The 15,621-nt window shown below is 40.9% G+C and overlaps 2 protein-coding genes across 2 annotated transcripts; both read left to right on the top strand.

Moving 5' to 3' along the window:
• The first annotated feature begins 5,895 nt into the window (after window positions 1-5,895).
• LOC125607290 (ATP phosphoribosyltransferase 1, chloroplastic-like) lies at window positions 5,896-10,706 on the top strand. The gene is made up of 10 exons (XM_048777199.1): window positions 5,896-6,380; window positions 6,829-6,888; window positions 8,407-8,520; window positions 8,810-8,875; window positions 8,959-9,066; window positions 9,177-9,260; window positions 9,719-9,820; window positions 9,904-10,017; window positions 10,089-10,169; window positions 10,251-10,706. The coding sequence occupies exons 1-10, from the start codon at window positions 6,108-6,110 to the stop codon at window positions 10,527-10,529; spliced, it is 1,281 nt and encodes a 426-aa protein (XP_048633156.1). The 5' UTR covers window positions 5,896-6,107; the 3' UTR covers window positions 10,530-10,706.
• Window positions 10,707-13,962: 3,256 nt separating this feature from the next.
• Window positions 13,963-15,145, top strand: LOC125607250 (uncharacterized protein At3g43530-like). The gene is made up of 4 exons (XM_048777144.1): window positions 13,963-14,298; window positions 14,375-14,530; window positions 14,637-14,783; window positions 14,846-15,145. Exons 1-4 carry the CDS (start codon window positions 13,963-13,965, stop codon window positions 15,143-15,145), a joined length of 939 nt encoding a protein of 312 aa, XP_048633101.1.
• Window positions 15,146-15,621: the final 476 nt, after the last annotated feature.

Raw genomic sequence — 15,621 nt, 5'->3', positions numbered from 1 at the left:
TGCGATTTGCTTTATAGCTCTTCCGCGAAACGTTTCCTATTTATCTCATAACGCTTTGCGGATTGCTTTCTAGCATTATCGCGAACGTTTATGATACACTATCAAAATGAATCGTTTCCATAACCGCTTCCTTAAGCGAGTTTATGAAACATTCTAAGTCTATAAAAATGGTTTATGCAAACGCTTTAAGCGAGTTTGCAAAACGTTTTTCTCAAGACTTTATATCGATATGATTTGGTTCAATAACCAAAAATGAACATCGATTTTAGACTATTATTTTCTTAAAAATAATATGTTATTTGTTGAATGGAGTACTAATCCGTTTTTCATGTTTTCTCTACAGAAAAATGACAAACGATAACAACACCCCCATTGACCCCACCAATGTCATTCAGACTCCACTCAACGCTGCAGCAACTGATGCAACTGGCGTGACAACCGCTGGAAACATCACAGTGTCAACCACTGCAGAAACAACAAGCACTATCCTCCCTGCATGAAATGCTGCTGATCAAACCACTCGCCGTAGCCTATTCGGTGCTGGTCTTTATCAGACGGGTTCAATTTCAGGAACCGCAAGTGGTCCGGTGGCAGTTCAAACTCCTCCGGCTGTCCCTAGTGTGTTCACTCAATGACTGATGCCAAACCAGTTTGATGGCAAAGGCTTCAAGACGTGGCAGAAGAAGATGTTGTTCTTCCTGACAACGATGAAGCTAGACAAGTTCATCCAGGAGGATAAGCCCATTATGCCTTATGGGATTGATGATGTTCACAGTCTCGCAACTGTAGACATATGGGTGCATTCGGACTTCATCTGCAAAAGCTACATTTTGGGTCGCCTCATTGACCCATTGTACCGTATCTACTGTGAGTTCCCCACGGCGAAAGAGCTATGGAGATCACTGGACAAGAAGTACAGAGGTGAGGACGCTGGCTACAAGAAGAATGTGGTCTCAAAATTCCACGACTTCAAAATGGTGGATTCAAAACCCATCATGGATCAGGTGGAAGCGCTTCAGCTCATTTGCCATGAAATCGCTGCTGAAGGAATGTATATCTGCGAGACATTCACAACTCTCAGCTTCATTGAAAAGCTTCCTCCAAGCTATGCGGATTTTCAAGAACTACTTGAAGCACAAGAAGAAGAAGATGGGGCTCGAGGAGCTCATCATGAGGCTTCAGATGGAATCCAAAAACCGAATTGCTGACAAGATTCAACATGGCTGAGCACAAAGGCAAAGGAAAGGCACACGCCCATTCTACTGCCAAGCCTTCCAAAACTGCTGCAGTCCTGAAGGCTTCTGGAAAAAACTTCAAGAACAAAGGCATTGAAATCAATGCGAATGCGAATGTGGAGAAGTTCATGGGGAAATGCCACTACTGCCACAAAGTGGGGCACAAGACAGTTGAATGTCGCAAAAAGATCAAGGATGAGAAGGCTCAGGCAATTCTCACTGAGGAGGATCTCGTTGTTGTGGTGACTGAAGCCAACATGGTTGAAAGCAACAACCCCAAGGAATGGTGGTATGACACTGGTGCAACTACCCACATTTGCACCGATAGGGCGATGTTCAGCACCTATCAGAAAAGCAAGACTGAGGAGAAGCTCAAGATGGGAAACACTGCAGTCTCCAAGATTGAAGGACACGGCAATGTGATTTTGAAGATGACATCTGGACATGAGGTCACTCTAACGAATGTGAAGCATGTGCCTGACATGAGGAAAAACCTGGTCTCGGGAACCTTGCTCAGCAAGAATGGATTCGCCACAAGTTTTGAGGCGGATAAGCTCGTGATTAGGAAGAATGGGATGTATTTGGGAAGGGGATATGTTAAGGGTGGACTTGTCAAGTTGAATGTAATGACAGTCACTCCAAACGTTGTAGCTCCAAAAGTTTCAATGAATAAGAATGAGCCAGTTGCTTATTTGGTTGAGTCTTTTAATATAGGGCATGAAAGATTTGGCCATGTAAACTACAAATCTATACAAAGATTAATGAATTTAAATCTAATTCCTTAATGCAAAACAAGTAAACAAAAATGTGAAGTATGCGTACAGGCTAAGCTCACAAAAACGCCATCACCTCGTGTTCAAAGAACTAATAAACCTCTAGATTTAATTCACACCGATTTATGTGATTTAAAATACTTACATACTAGAGGTGGTAAAAAGTACTTTGTGACCTTCATAGATGACTGCACAAAATATTGTTATGTTTATTTATTACATAGCAAAGATTAAACCTTAGAAAAATTTAAAGAATTTAAACTTGAGGTTGAAAATCAGCTTAAAACAACTATTAAAGTAGTTAGAAGCGACAGAGGAGGCGAGTATGATGGTCCATTTAATGCATTTTGTAAAGAACATGGAATAATTCATCAAACTACAGCTCCTTACTCACCAGAATCTAATGGAGTTGCTGAACGCAAAAATCGAACTCTAAAAGAGATGATGAATGCTATGTTGCAGGAATCTGGGTTACCCCAGAACATGTGGGGAGAAGCGTTGCTTACCACTAATTATATCCTCAACAAAATTCCACACAAAATAACTGGCAAAACTCCATATGAATTATGGAAAGGTAATTTACCTTCGTATAAATACCTCAAAGTGTGGGGGTGCCTGGCAAAAGTTGCGGTATCACCACCAAAGAAGGTCACTATTGGACCTAAAACAGTGGATTGCATCTTTATTGGATATGCACATAACAGTAATGCTTATTGATTTCTGGTACATAAATCTGAAATATCAGATATTCATGAAAACACAGTCATGGAATCAAGAAATGCATCTTTCTTCGAAAATATTTTTCCATATAGGAAAAAACAAGGATCAAAACGAACTCGAGAAGAAAGAGACAATGACAAGAACTCCGAAACTGAGACAAACGTCGAGATTTCTATAAATGATATTTCAGAAAATGCAGAAAAAGATGAACTTCAAAGAAGCAAAAGAGCTCGAAAGGAAAAATCTTTTGGAAAAGATTTCCTAATGGCATTTTTAGTAGAAAATGCTCCAAAAACTTTGGCAGAAACCATGGCTTTACCAGAAGCTCCATTTTGGAACGAAGCTGTCAAGAGTGAATTAGATTCGATTATGCAAAATTATATGTATTACATAACGGATTTACCACATGGCTGCAAAGCATTAGGGTATAAATGGATAATGACACGCAAACCTGGTGGAAAATACAAGTCTAGGCTTGTAGTTCAAGGATTCCGACAAAAGGAAAGCTTTGACTATTTTGATACATATTCTCTAGTGACGAGAATAACATCAATAAGACTGATGATAGCAATTGCAACCTTAAGAGACCTAGAAATCCATCAAATGGATGTAAAAACTACTTTTCTAAATGGTGATTTAGAAGAGGAAATTTACATGAAACAACCTGAAGGTTTTGTCATTCCTGGACAGGAAGATAAAGTATGTCGACTTGTAAAGTCACTTTATGGGCTTAAACAAGCTCCTAAACAATGGCACGAAAAATTTGACAATACAATGATGTCAAATGGTTTCAAAATTAATGAATGTGACAAATGCATATACTACAAAACTACCAAAAATGCGTATGTTTTGCTATGTCTATATGTAGATGATATGCTCATTATTGGAAGCAATAAAGACATTATCAATCAAACAAAAAACATTCTCAAAGGGACATTTGAGATGAAAGACTTGGGATTAGTAGATGTAATTCTCGGTGTTAAAGTCACAAGAAATTCAAATGGAATTATCTTAACCCAATCTCGTTATGCTCAAACAATATTAGAGAGATTTAAAAATTACTCTAATAGTACGGCAAAAACTCCGTTAGATCCCCAAATGCACTTGACAAAGAATTCAGGTGAAGCGGTTTCACAAAACGAGTATGCACGTGTGATCGGAAGTCTCATGTATTTGACTAATTGTACTAGACCAGATCTAGTGCATGCAGTAAACGTACTTAGTCGATATACAAGTAATCCAGGTCATACACACTGGAAAGCCATAACGAGGATACTCAATTACTTGCGCTACACCAAAGATTTTGGGCTTCACTATGGTAAAGAACCAGCAGTTTTAGAGGGATACAGTGATGCTAACTGGATATCAGATTCTAAAAACTCAAAATCCACAAGTGGATATGTCTTTACACTAGGAGGAGCAGCAATATCATGGAAATCTACCAAACAAACAGTGTTAGCCAGATCAACCATGGAATCTGAGTTCATAGCCTTAGACAAAGCAGCAGAAGAAGCTGAATGGCTTAGAAATTTTTTGGAAGATATTCCTATGTGGGAAAAACCTGTGCCAGCTATACGCATACATTGTGATAGTCAATCAGCTATAGCTCGGGCTGAGAATAATCTCTATAATGGTAAATCTCGTCACATCAGAAGACGACATAAAACCATTAGACAACTTATCTCAACTGGTGTAATCACAATAGACTACATCAAATCGGCTGACAGCCTAGCGGATCCATTTACTAAAGGTTTGCCACGAGATGTTGTTGCTAAATCATCAAAAGGAATGGGTTTAAATCCTATAACGAATGAGGATGCTTGACTGCAACCCTACCTATCATGACTGGAGATCCCAAGACGTAGGTTCAAAGGGAAAACAAAATCAAACAGAGTCTAACCAAAGCACTTGAGACAAAGTAGTCTCTACCCAGCTCCTAAGATGATGAAAGTGCTAACGAATGTGTGAAGGATAAGCATAAGCTTTTAATGATTCCATAGCTTCTAAGCGGAGTATTACTCAATACTTTTCATGGTCAATCACCTAATGAGTGTGAAATGGGGCCGTTTCTAGGAGAATGAATGCAAGGCTATATTCTCTAAGTTTACTCATGAAAACCAGGAATAGTTCAGGGCCACAATGAACACAATAGAGAACTAAGTTCTACGAGAAAATGAAGCTGCGTTATGCATGTTGTCTCGGTCTACATAAAACACAGGTTGGTTCAAGACATCATGTTCACCTTCTGGTAAAGAAAACCCGACAGATATTAACTATGATTGGTTCAAGGCTTAAAAATGCCACCAACTCAAACACAGTGAATTTTTCGCAAACACTCTCGATAAGTCTGTCTAGTCTAGTCCAGATTAGAATAAGAATAGTTTTTTAGAATCTATCGAGTCTGCATTTAGTGTGCATATGTTTAGAAGAGTCATTTCTATTCATGTGGGGGATCGTTGGACAAATTAAACCAATTGGGTTTAATTAAAATATGTGAATAACAAATGATTGGGCTTGTGTGCCTAAGAGCCAACTTATGTGTGGTTAATGAAATGAAACTTACAAAGTCCCACATTGGGGAGGAAGAGAAGAGTCGAGCTGTATATATATGCACTCACACATACCATGTGTTAAACGGCTCAGAGGAAGAGAGAGCTCCCCACGCGCGCGCCGCCGCCGCCCGGCCGGCTCGGCTCGGCTCGGCGTGGGCGAGGGCTTGGGCTTGGGCTTGGGCTTGGGTGGAAGGCGTTTGGCCCGATAAGAACTATTCTTTTTGGACCAAGTTAAGCTCAACGTTTTGCCATTTATTCCAGGAAAAAACAACATACAATTTTATTTAAAACGACAAGTAGTTTGTCTAGAAAATAAAAATGTCATGCATGTTATCTTCTCGAAAGTTTTAAACGAGATAAGAGAGAGTCTTGAGGAAGAAGTTTTGGAACTCAACTTCCCTCGATCTCTGCGAGATTCCTGCCCACGTGCAGCAGCTGTTGCGGGAAGTGGGTTGTCTCCGTCTCTTTAAATATCGCCTCTCATCTTCATTCATTTCTGAACTTTTTCACCGCAAAACACCAGCAAAAACTCCTACGCGTAAGTCTAGAGAGTGTTTCATAGATTATTAGTTCGTAGAGGTTCTTCACGAGTGTCGCGTGATAACCTTACATGGTTTTATCCTGGGACTCATATTCGTACAGATCCGTCGCACTAACGGAGCGAATATTAAGAGTTAAGGAAAGAGATTTGTCTCGACTCCATGGTTTCGTTTCCATTTCAGTTTTGAATCGTCTATTTTTTCCTTAACATCGTATTTATATTATCGTTAGTATCGAACAAGTTTTACGGCTTCTACATCACCAAGAGCCGAGGCACCACCACAGCAATGTCTATCTTTCTCCCTGCCAATTTACAACAATGCCCTTCGCCCTCCCTCTCGCAGTCAACCCCACTCTTCTCCCCGTCTCATTCCACCGCTTTCTCCTTCGTCGGAACTCGCCTGAGAAGCCTCAGATTGGTTACTTCCTGCGTCACCTCCGTTCAAAGCAGTGTCGCTAATGGTTCCGCCCCAGCTCCTGTTGTCATGGAGAGAGAGCAGATTCGTCTTGGTCTTCCTAGCAAAGGACGCATGGCCGCCGACTCCACCGATCTTCTCAAGGTGAATGGTGTTTCTGTTCCGATGTAAATTTGCATTTTGATTATTATCTGATTAACAAGTATTTAGCCTCAAACTTCAGATAATTTACAATCTGCTTGTGTTTTAACTTCAAATCCTCCTTTGATGAAAGACTAATTATCTCCCTTTTGTTTATTGATTTCCACACAGACGTTTTTTTACGAAGCTTTATGTTCTGTCTTCGTCGTCATGTGTTTAGTATAGTCTCTCATGTTTGTCTTGCTTTTGAAACTTCTATGGTTATCTTAATACGGTTTGATACTCTTTTGTGCTTTAAACTACTACGTTTTTGGTGAAATAACTTAGAGGATGCTGGTATCTATAAAAAATCGAATCTTGGCTGTTTCGTTTGTTGAAGTCAAGTGGAAATAGTGATTTGTAATCTCGTACCTTGTTCTGACTCTTCGTATTTGTTGTTTCTTCTGTGAAGGACTGTCAACTATTTGTCAAACAAGTCAATCCAAGGCAGTACATTGCACAAATTCCGCAGGTAAGAATGCATTCAACGCCAACATGAAAAAACGACAATGGCCCTGTTCGTTTGTACATCTGAAAGATGCATCCAGATGGTCCATCTAGATGTCTTATCCAGATGCTCCATCTGGGTGTTGTTCGTTTCTTCATTTCGTTCATGCATCCAGATGAATCATCTGAATGCAACTATGTTCGTTTGCTTTTCATTTTTTAACTTTCATCTCCATCCAGATGGACTTGTTAATAAAATAACTAAAATATAATTTTTTAGGTTTCGGCGGAAAAATATCATTTTTGCGGTTTTGGCCAAAAATATTTTTGCGGTTATTGAGGAAATATGTGTTTTTGGCGAAAAAGTGCATTTTTATGGTTTTGGCGGAAAAAAACGTTTTATGGGTTTGGCAGAAAAATATGTTTTTTGCGGTTTGGACGGAAAAAGTGTGTTTTGAAGTTTTGGTGGGAAAAGTATTTTTGACAGAAAAAGTTTTTTTCACGATTTTTACGGAAAACGTTTTTTCGCGATTTTTGCGGGAAAGAGTTTTTTTCGCGATGTTGGCGGGAAAAGCATTTTTGCGGTTTTGGCGGGAAAATACATTTTTCCGGTTATGGCGGGAAAATGTGTTTTTCCGGTTTTAGCTGGAAATGCATTTTTCCGGTTTTGGCGGGAAATGCGTTTTTCCGGTTTTGGCGGAAAAATGCGTTTTCCGGTTTTGGCGGGAAAATGCGTTTTTCCGGTTTAGGCGGGAAAATACGCTTTCCGGTTTTGGCGGGAAAATTCCATTTTCCGGTTTTGGCGGGAAAATTCCATTTTCCGGTTTTGGCGGGAAAATTCTGTTTTCTAGTTTTGGCGGGAAATTCCGTTTTTCAGTTTTGGCGGGAAAATTCTGTTTTCCGGTTTGGCGGGAAATTTGCGTTTTTCTGGTTTTGGCGAGAAAATTCTTTTTGCGGTTTTGGCCGGAAAATGCTTTTTGGAGTTTTGACGGAAATTTGCGTTTTTTGGATTTTGGCGGGAAAATGCGTTTTTTTTTTGTTTTGACGGGAAAATGTGTGTTTTCGGTTTTTGTCGAAAAGTGTGGTTTTACTTGTTTAGCCGAAAGATATGTTTTTATGAAAATATGCGTTTTACGTTTTTTGCGGAAAAACGCACCTTGCGGTTTTAGCGGGAAAGAGTGCTTTTCAGTTTTAGCGAGAAAATGCATTTTTTGGTTATAGCGGAAAAATGTAGATGCAAAAAAAATAGAATTTACGGTTTGAAAATAATATTTTGATTTTAAAATGTCAATTTTGTCATTTATCATTTTGGACTGAACTAGATGCATCTGATGCAGATGCACCATCAAGACTCATCTTCACTTGGGTGAGAATTTTAGATGAGTTTTTAAAAGTTTAGCTGGGTAATCCATCTGGATGAAGCATTATAATGCACAAAACGAACATCAATTTGCATCTTCACCCAGATGGATCACCTGGGTGAGCAAACGAACAGGGCCGATGTGTTTTTTGTATCCATGTCTTATTATTGGTAATCTTGCAGTTACCAAACACTGAAGTCTGGTTTCAACGTCCAAAAGATATTGTCCGGAAGTTACTCTCAGGAGATCTGGATCTAGGTATCGTTGGTCTTGACACACTTCGTGAATATGGTCAGGTAAGTCATCACCTTAATTGTTTTTTCTTGGATAGGATATACTTAGTGGTGGTAGTGGTTGGTTATTATTATTATTATACTCGTTGTGGAGGTATTAAAATATTTATATATATATATATATATATATATATATATATATATATATAAACAAATAAGAATAACCAGTTGACTTTTAATTCTCTTATTATGGTATTCTTCGACACTATTGTTGAGTTGGGCTGTAAGTTTTTTCACTATGATACTCTAAATTGTGCCTCATTTGCATTGTTTGAATTGTTTTTCCTTGTAGGAAAATGAAGATCTTATCATTGTCCATGAAGCTCTCAACTTTGGAGACTGTCATCTGTCCATCGCGGTAGGTGGTAATCTATTGTGGTTTGATTTTTTCTCATATCTATACTGTGGATGGTTTTCTTATTGCATGTCAAATGATCTCAGATTCCCAACTACGGGATTTATGAGAACATAAATTCTCTCAAGGAGTTAGCAGAGATGCCACAATGGAGTGAGGAGAGACCATTGCGTGTTGCTACTGGCTTCACTTATGTATGATGAGTTACAGATTCTCCTTTTGGTGCGCAGTTGACATTAGTTTTCTCTCAGGATGTAGTTAGCTGCAATATAATATATGTGAATGATTGATCTGATTTTTGCAGCTCGGTCCCAAATTTATGGAAGAAAACGGCATAAAGCATGTAACGTTTTCAACTGCAGATGGAGCCCTGGAGGCAGCTCCGGCGGTGAGATTATACTATTTTACATCAAAAACATGTAGTCTTTCTTCAACACTAGGCTAATAAAGATTCGTCTATATGGATTGAAAAGACGTCACATTTTAAATGAAAATATAGTTTGCTGCCTATCCATGATTACATATTGTGTAGTATGTATTAATCGATACACGGTTCCTTTCTTTATTCTTTGTCGCTTTTTTAGAGATTATTTCTCTTGTCTGAGGTTAAAGTTCGTATAGTTGAAAGAGTTTTCTGGATTTTGCTGTTTTGTCTGTCAAACGAAACTCTTGACCATAAACAGAGTAAATTCACATTTGCAATTAAACTCTGGAGAAAAAAAGGGTGTTAAGCCGATGTGTTGTGCTGGAGGATAATCTCGTTAGCATGACATGAAAGATTTTTTCTAGCTTGGGACAAATGACTTTTGTGAAGTATTTGTTGACACATATTTGCATGTTAACTAGATGGGGATAGCTGATTGCATTTTGGACCTTGTGAGTAGTGGGACAACACTCAAAGAGAACAACTTAAAAGAGATTGAAGGAGGGGTTGTGCTGGAAAGCCAGGTGATATGGAGTTCTTACTTGGAGCCTTTGAATCTGCATGTTGGCAGCCATAATATCCTGAACATTTTCATTACAATTTTCAGGCGGCACTTGTAGCAAGCAGAAGAGCATTGACCGAGAGAAAAGGAGCATTAAACACAGTACACGAGATTCTCGAGAGATTGGAGGCCCATCTTAAGGCGGATGGCCAATTCACTGTACGCACTTTGTGCCTTGTGATGATGTTTTCATTGCTTTCACTTTATTTTCTCTAATATTTTCATTTCAGGTTGTTGCAAACATGAGAGGAAATAGTGCTCAAGAAGTGGCTGAGCGTGTGTTGAGTCAACCATCATTGTCAGGATTGCAGGTATTAATGTTTCATAATGGTGGAAGTTCTGAAGCCTTAGCTGTTTGTATTTCTCACTGATTGATCTTTTATATTGAGCAGGGACCAACAATAAGCCCAGTTTACTGTAAACAAGATGGAAAAGTATCGATTGACTACTATGCCATCGTGATTTGTGTGCCAAAAAAGGCTCTATACGAGTCTGTGAAGCAATTAAGAGCGGTTAGTTATCCCTGCACTCTCTTGCTTACTGATCTCAGTTCCATCCTCGAAGGCGGCAAGACCATCCTCGAAGGACGTAGATCCGAAAGAAAAAAAGAAAAACTCTCGCAACGACAAGTATGTCCATCACGAGAGAGAAGATCTCTAAGGGGCGCATAATTATGCGATCAATTCGGACCAAAGCCGAACCACGGGCAATACGTGGACCCGCAACCAAAGGTATGACGAAAACACCTTCTGCGAGTTCCACCAGTCCCGAGGACACTCTACGACCAACTGCAAAGTCTTGGGAGCAAGGCTGGCCGCAAAGCTACTCGCTGGAGAGCTCTCGGAAGTAACCAGCGTCAAGGATCTCATCCTCGACTCTGATCGCCCTCCTAAGACGGACAGAAATCCGCCCGCTGAGAAATCCCCTCAACGAAACCAGCCCGAGGATAAACGCGGTAGGAGGCCGGACGACAAGGGGAATGATAACAATCGTCGCAGAGTCAACATGATCATCGGAGGATCACAATACTGCGGCGATACTGTGTCGGCCATCAAGGCTTACCAACGGAAGGTAGAGTCGAGTGCAAATTGGCCTACATGGTCTCCTCTCCGAGACGGCCAAAATTGCTCGATCACCTTCACAAAGGAGGAAGCCGGCGGCATCGATCAACCTCACTGCGATCCGCTCGTCATAGATCTCGTTATACGAGACTTAGAAGTCGGAAGGGTACTCGTCGACACGGGAAGCACGGTCAACATAATCTTCCGTGACACTCTCAAACGCATGAGCATCGAACTCGGAGAAGTAATTCCGACACCGAAACCGCTCACGGGTTTTTCAGGCGAAGTATCGATGACTCTTGGATCAATCCAGTTGCCAGTCATGGCCAAGGAGATCACGAAAATCGTCGAATTCGCGGTAGTCGATCATCCCGCTATCTACAACGTGATCATGGGAACTCCATGGCTCAATGCCATGCAAGTAGTTCCATCAACCTACCACCTGGGTCTCAAATTTCCGATCCCAAGTGGAGTCGCGGCTATCTGGGGATGCCAAAAATAGTCGCGGCTATGCTTCCTCGCAGAGCACAAGTTGAGGCAAATCACGACTTCTGCAACTGCGAATCGCAAACGCACGAAGATAGATCGATCTTCGGCCAAAAACGCCCAAGGAAAGACGAATTAACATTGTCTGCTGACGCAAACGCATCGGACATCGAAACTCAACACGAGTCCGAAGCCGACGCTACAACTCAACCGGAACATCCGGAAAATAACGTTGACCCGGCCACGATCAACACGGTCAAGGCAGTCTGCGGCCTCATCCGGCCCAAAATCGTAAAGTTATCATCTTTCAAACACTTAAACATACACGTATAATCCTCGAAACAACTGCGAGACGTCGCAAAGTTAAAATTCGAAGATAATGCAAAAAAATTGTCCGAACGCGACCACCAAAACCTCACACCCTATTCGTTGATTGGCCCCGACGAACACGCCAGCCGTCTTAAACAAATGAAATTCGATCACTCTTTTGATCTTCAAAAACGTCCAACACAAGGACGAAAGCGCGCTACAACAAAAATCCAAAATTTTGGTTTAGCACTTCCAGTTGGCTTAAAAATTGCCTCTGAGAAGATGCTCGATTCGTACCATACAAGTCATATAAGCCGAGAACCTATCGCGGACTTTAAATCGGTACGAGTCAGGAAGAAATCGCAACAGGAAAAACGATAGCCAGCTAGTCACCGCACAAACCTTAAACCGAAAGTAAACCTAGGTCTTGCCCTAAACCCATCGCATTGGTCTCAAACATCTCAAGACATGATATCTAAAAGATACGAGGTCCTAAACCATGTCTCTCCGTTCACATCTCAATGTTCCAAGAAATCGTAAAGATAAGTAATTTTCTACGAAAATCACGAACGAACCAACAGATTGAACGTCTCATCGGAATTAAATATGAGACTACAACTCATATTTACTTCGAACCAACTCAGAAAAATTTGAAATGAAACATTCGTCATATATATAAAACCGCGTAAAGCGGTAAGGGATTCAAAGCCGCCAACGGCCAATCCCGAAAAGCAATAAAAACGGCCAAAACAGGCCCATACAATCTCTCGAAATAAAGGCCACATTCGGCCACAAACATAGAATGGAAAAACAAGCATCTCCCTCTCGACAATCACTCCACCTCTCATGGAATTAAACGCTCAGGTACTCATGCCCGAAAAAAAAGAGCTGAGATACTCCTGCCCGAAACTGACCGGATTTTGAATTAAATATATCTTTATTTTAATTCGAAAATTTAGTTAAAGACGAAGAAAGCAAGAGAAACTTAGATAATTAAAACTCTACCAAGGACTATCCGAACCCAGACCCATTACCGATCCAAAAAAATCGGATACCCAGTTTCCGAAAATTTTAATTTCTTTTAGTTCTCGAATACGTTTCCCCTCTCTGTCTTTATTGGTTGAAAAGACAGTGAAAAGAAAGAATATTACTTAAATGAACTAGTAAAAATTAATAAAGTTACCGTCGAATCCGTCTCTCAGAATTCAATTTTGAATTCTGAAAACCCTACTCACTCAATTGCGAATGAATATTGCGAATCCTCAATCGAGAATGAAAACCCAAATCATGTTGAATTGAGACGATCCGAAGGCAAAAGAAGACGGCTCAAGTAGTGTAGGAGGAGAGGATATGTCTATGGCTATGGTTACATTATCCGGAGAAGCCATCGACAAATCTGTCGCCCCGGGAACCGACCAAAGTCCCCGAGATGAGGAATCAGAAGAAGTAGACGGAAGAGAAAAAGAGAAGGAAGCCGGAGAGGAAGGAGAAAAGGAGGAGGAAGGCGGAGAGGAAGGAGAAAAAGTGAAGGAAGCCGGAGACGAATGAGAGAATAAGGCCAAAGAAGGGGATGAGGAAATGGAGCCCCGAAAAAACGACGAAGATGCTGATGAAATGGCGATCCAATTGGTACGACATACTGAGTCGCATGCAGAGTCGGTAAGTATTCAAATTGAAAACACTCCCTCTAAAAAGATGATTAGTGAAAGATTAGTAAGTGTGGAAATCTAAGTTGAATTTAGAGTTAGTGAAACCAAGAAAAACTTCAAGTGAGTGCTGGCTGAACTAAGTCCAACTTTCTGAAACTATATGTTGATGGTTGTAAGATGTAGTATGTGATCCGGTTTTCACTTGAGTGCAGTTTGTTGATGACGAAGAAGAAGGAATGCGACCGTTGAAGTTGCACTTTTCTTCAAGCCAGTATCAAAAGTCTTTAAAGCTTTCAGGAAAATGTTATATTGACAATGCGATAAGAAATATACAAACGATTCTGAAAGAGAAGGAGGTGAAATGGTTCATAGAGCACCCACAATTCCAACATTTCTTCCATATTAAAAACCGAAAGCATAAGTGGATGGGAATGTGGGTTCTTGTTTTGCGATCAACTTGTGTTGCGAAGAAGCATGAGTTATGGTTTGTCGTTAATGGCGTCCCAATCCGATACTCTCTCAGAGAATTATGACTCATTTCTGGACTATACTGCCATGAGTATCCCCCCAACCATGAGAGGTTGGGTGGTACAACATTCATGAACAAGTATTTTGAAGAGAAAAGGGTAACATACGGTGACCTGGAGAAGCAGATGTTGGCAATGAAATCAAAGCCATCTGAGGATCGTAAGAAGATGGCTGCTCTGTACTTCTTAGCCAGCATCCTCGTCGGAGGCCGAAAGAGTGGTGAGGGAGCATCACCTGTGGACAGTTTCTTCCTGACTGTTGTTGATGACCTAGATGCATGTGAAACGTTCCCTTGGGGGCGGTATGCATTCGAACATAACTTGAAAGATGTCTCTACCTTCTTGGAGAAGTGTGACGGGGTTGCGCCGACGAGTTGGGTTTTTACAAGCTTTCCTATCCCTTTGGAGGTATTCTTAAGCTCTCTTCTAATTAGTTTTGTTGTTGTTTAATTGATGTTAATGTCCTTTTGTTGTGTGTTCGTAGTTGTTGGCCTTTGAGGCAATTCCAAGCTTGAGGAACCATTTTCGAGAAAATGTGAGTGGTTGCCCGCGGATGTGCAAGATGCAGTACAAACGCAAAAGTGGAACCAGGGAACTCAGTCTGAATGCCGTGAACGATAAAATTGGTAATAGTACAAAGGTAATTGATGTTTTATGTGTAGTCGAATTAAGGAGAAGGGACTGATGAGACTTATGAAAACTTGGTGAAACTAAGATAATTAATGTTTTTTGTGTTTTTGCCACAGGATATTGAGAGTATCTTGGTAGCAACAGCAGCTGAGAAGGAACTTCTGGAAACCATAGGGATTGACAAGGAAAGTTGTTGGGCCGATGACGACGATGATGCAGCAGTTGATCGTTGGACGAAGATAATACGGAAAGGGAAGAAACAAGTTTTCTTTGAAGAACAGTTCGGCATTGATTTTGAGGCTCGTACATCTCGTAATGAGGTCAGGCTCATGCAGAATCTGGTCAGGCTCATGCAGATTCGGTCGAGGCTACTGGAGCTACTCCTGGAGCTACTCCTGAATCTGCTTTTGAAGCGATGGAAGGTCGGCTTATGAATGCAGTCCGAGAGGCTATGAAGGAAGTAAACGAAAAAGTCACTTCATTGTCGGATAAGCTAGCTCTTCTAGAAGAGGAGGTGAAAAGTCTTAGGTTGAGTGACAAGCCGGTAGACCAAGATGCCCCTCAGAAGCAGGCGGACCAAGATGCCCCTCAGAAGCAGACTGACCAAGATGATAGTAGTGAGTGATGATGAGTCGGGGGAAGACAATGGTAGTGACAATAAAGAGTCGGAAGAAGAGGATGGTAGTGACGATGGTTTCATCGAGGATGTTACAAATGAAAATCAGGGGGGCGATGGTGACATGTATGACACTAATGCAGAGATGTATGCACATGCACCGGAGTTCGAGAGAAGTTTAGAGACGAAAAAGAAGAGGCGGAGAGAGGATGATGGAAATGAAGCAGTTTGTGCGAAAAGTAGGTTTAGTCCCGTTGGTACAAGAAGTAAGAAGGCAGCTGAGAAGGCAGCAGCTGAGAAGGCACCAGGTAAGAAGGCACCAGGTAAGAAGACACCAGGTGAGAAGGCATCAGCTAAAAAGGCAGCAGCTAAGAAGGTAGCTGAGGAGGACGCAGCCCAGAAGAAGCAGAAGAAGAAGAAGAAGAAGCAGAAGACAAAGAAGACGGAGTGAATTCCGTATGTTGTTGTTTTAATGTGCTTGAAGA

Source organism: Brassica napus, chromosome A3 (assembly GCF_020379485.1).
Source record: "Brassica napus cultivar Da-Ae chromosome A3, Da-Ae, whole genome shotgun sequence".
Lineage (NCBI taxonomy): Eukaryota > Viridiplantae > Streptophyta > Magnoliopsida > Brassicales > Brassicaceae > Brassica > Brassica napus.
The sequence above is the reverse complement of the archived record's forward strand: the minus strand, read 5'-3'. Positions and strand labels throughout refer to the sequence as shown.

What these genes read in the sequence shown, in the direction of transcription:
- LOC125607290 (XM_048777199.1), top strand. Translation starts at nt 6,108, where the DNA reads ATGTCTATCTTTCTCCCTGCCAATTTACAACAATGCCCTTCGCCCTCC. An exon ending in ACTGTCATCTGTCCATCGCG is followed by an intron (nt 8,876 to 8,958) that starts GTAGGTGGTAAT and finishes AAATGATCTCAG; the next exon opens with ATTCCCAACTACGGGATTTA. An exon ending in TTGCTACTGGCTTCACTTAT is followed by an intron (nt 9,067 to 9,176) that starts GTATGATGAGTT and finishes TGATTTTTGCAG; the next exon opens with CTCGGTCCCAAATTTATGGA.
- LOC125607250 (XM_048777144.1), top strand. Translation starts at nt 13,963, where the DNA reads ATGAACAAGTATTTTGAAGAGAAAAGGGTAACATACGGTGACCTGGAG. An exon ending in GCTTTCCTATCCCTTTGGAG is followed by an intron (nt 14,299 to 14,374) that starts GTATTCTTAAGC and finishes GTGTGTTCGTAG; the next exon opens with TTGTTGGCCTTTGAGGCAAT. An exon ending in AAATTGGTAATAGTACAAAG is followed by an intron (nt 14,531 to 14,636) that starts GTAATTGATGTT and finishes TTTTTGCCACAG; the next exon opens with GATATTGAGAGTATCTTGGT.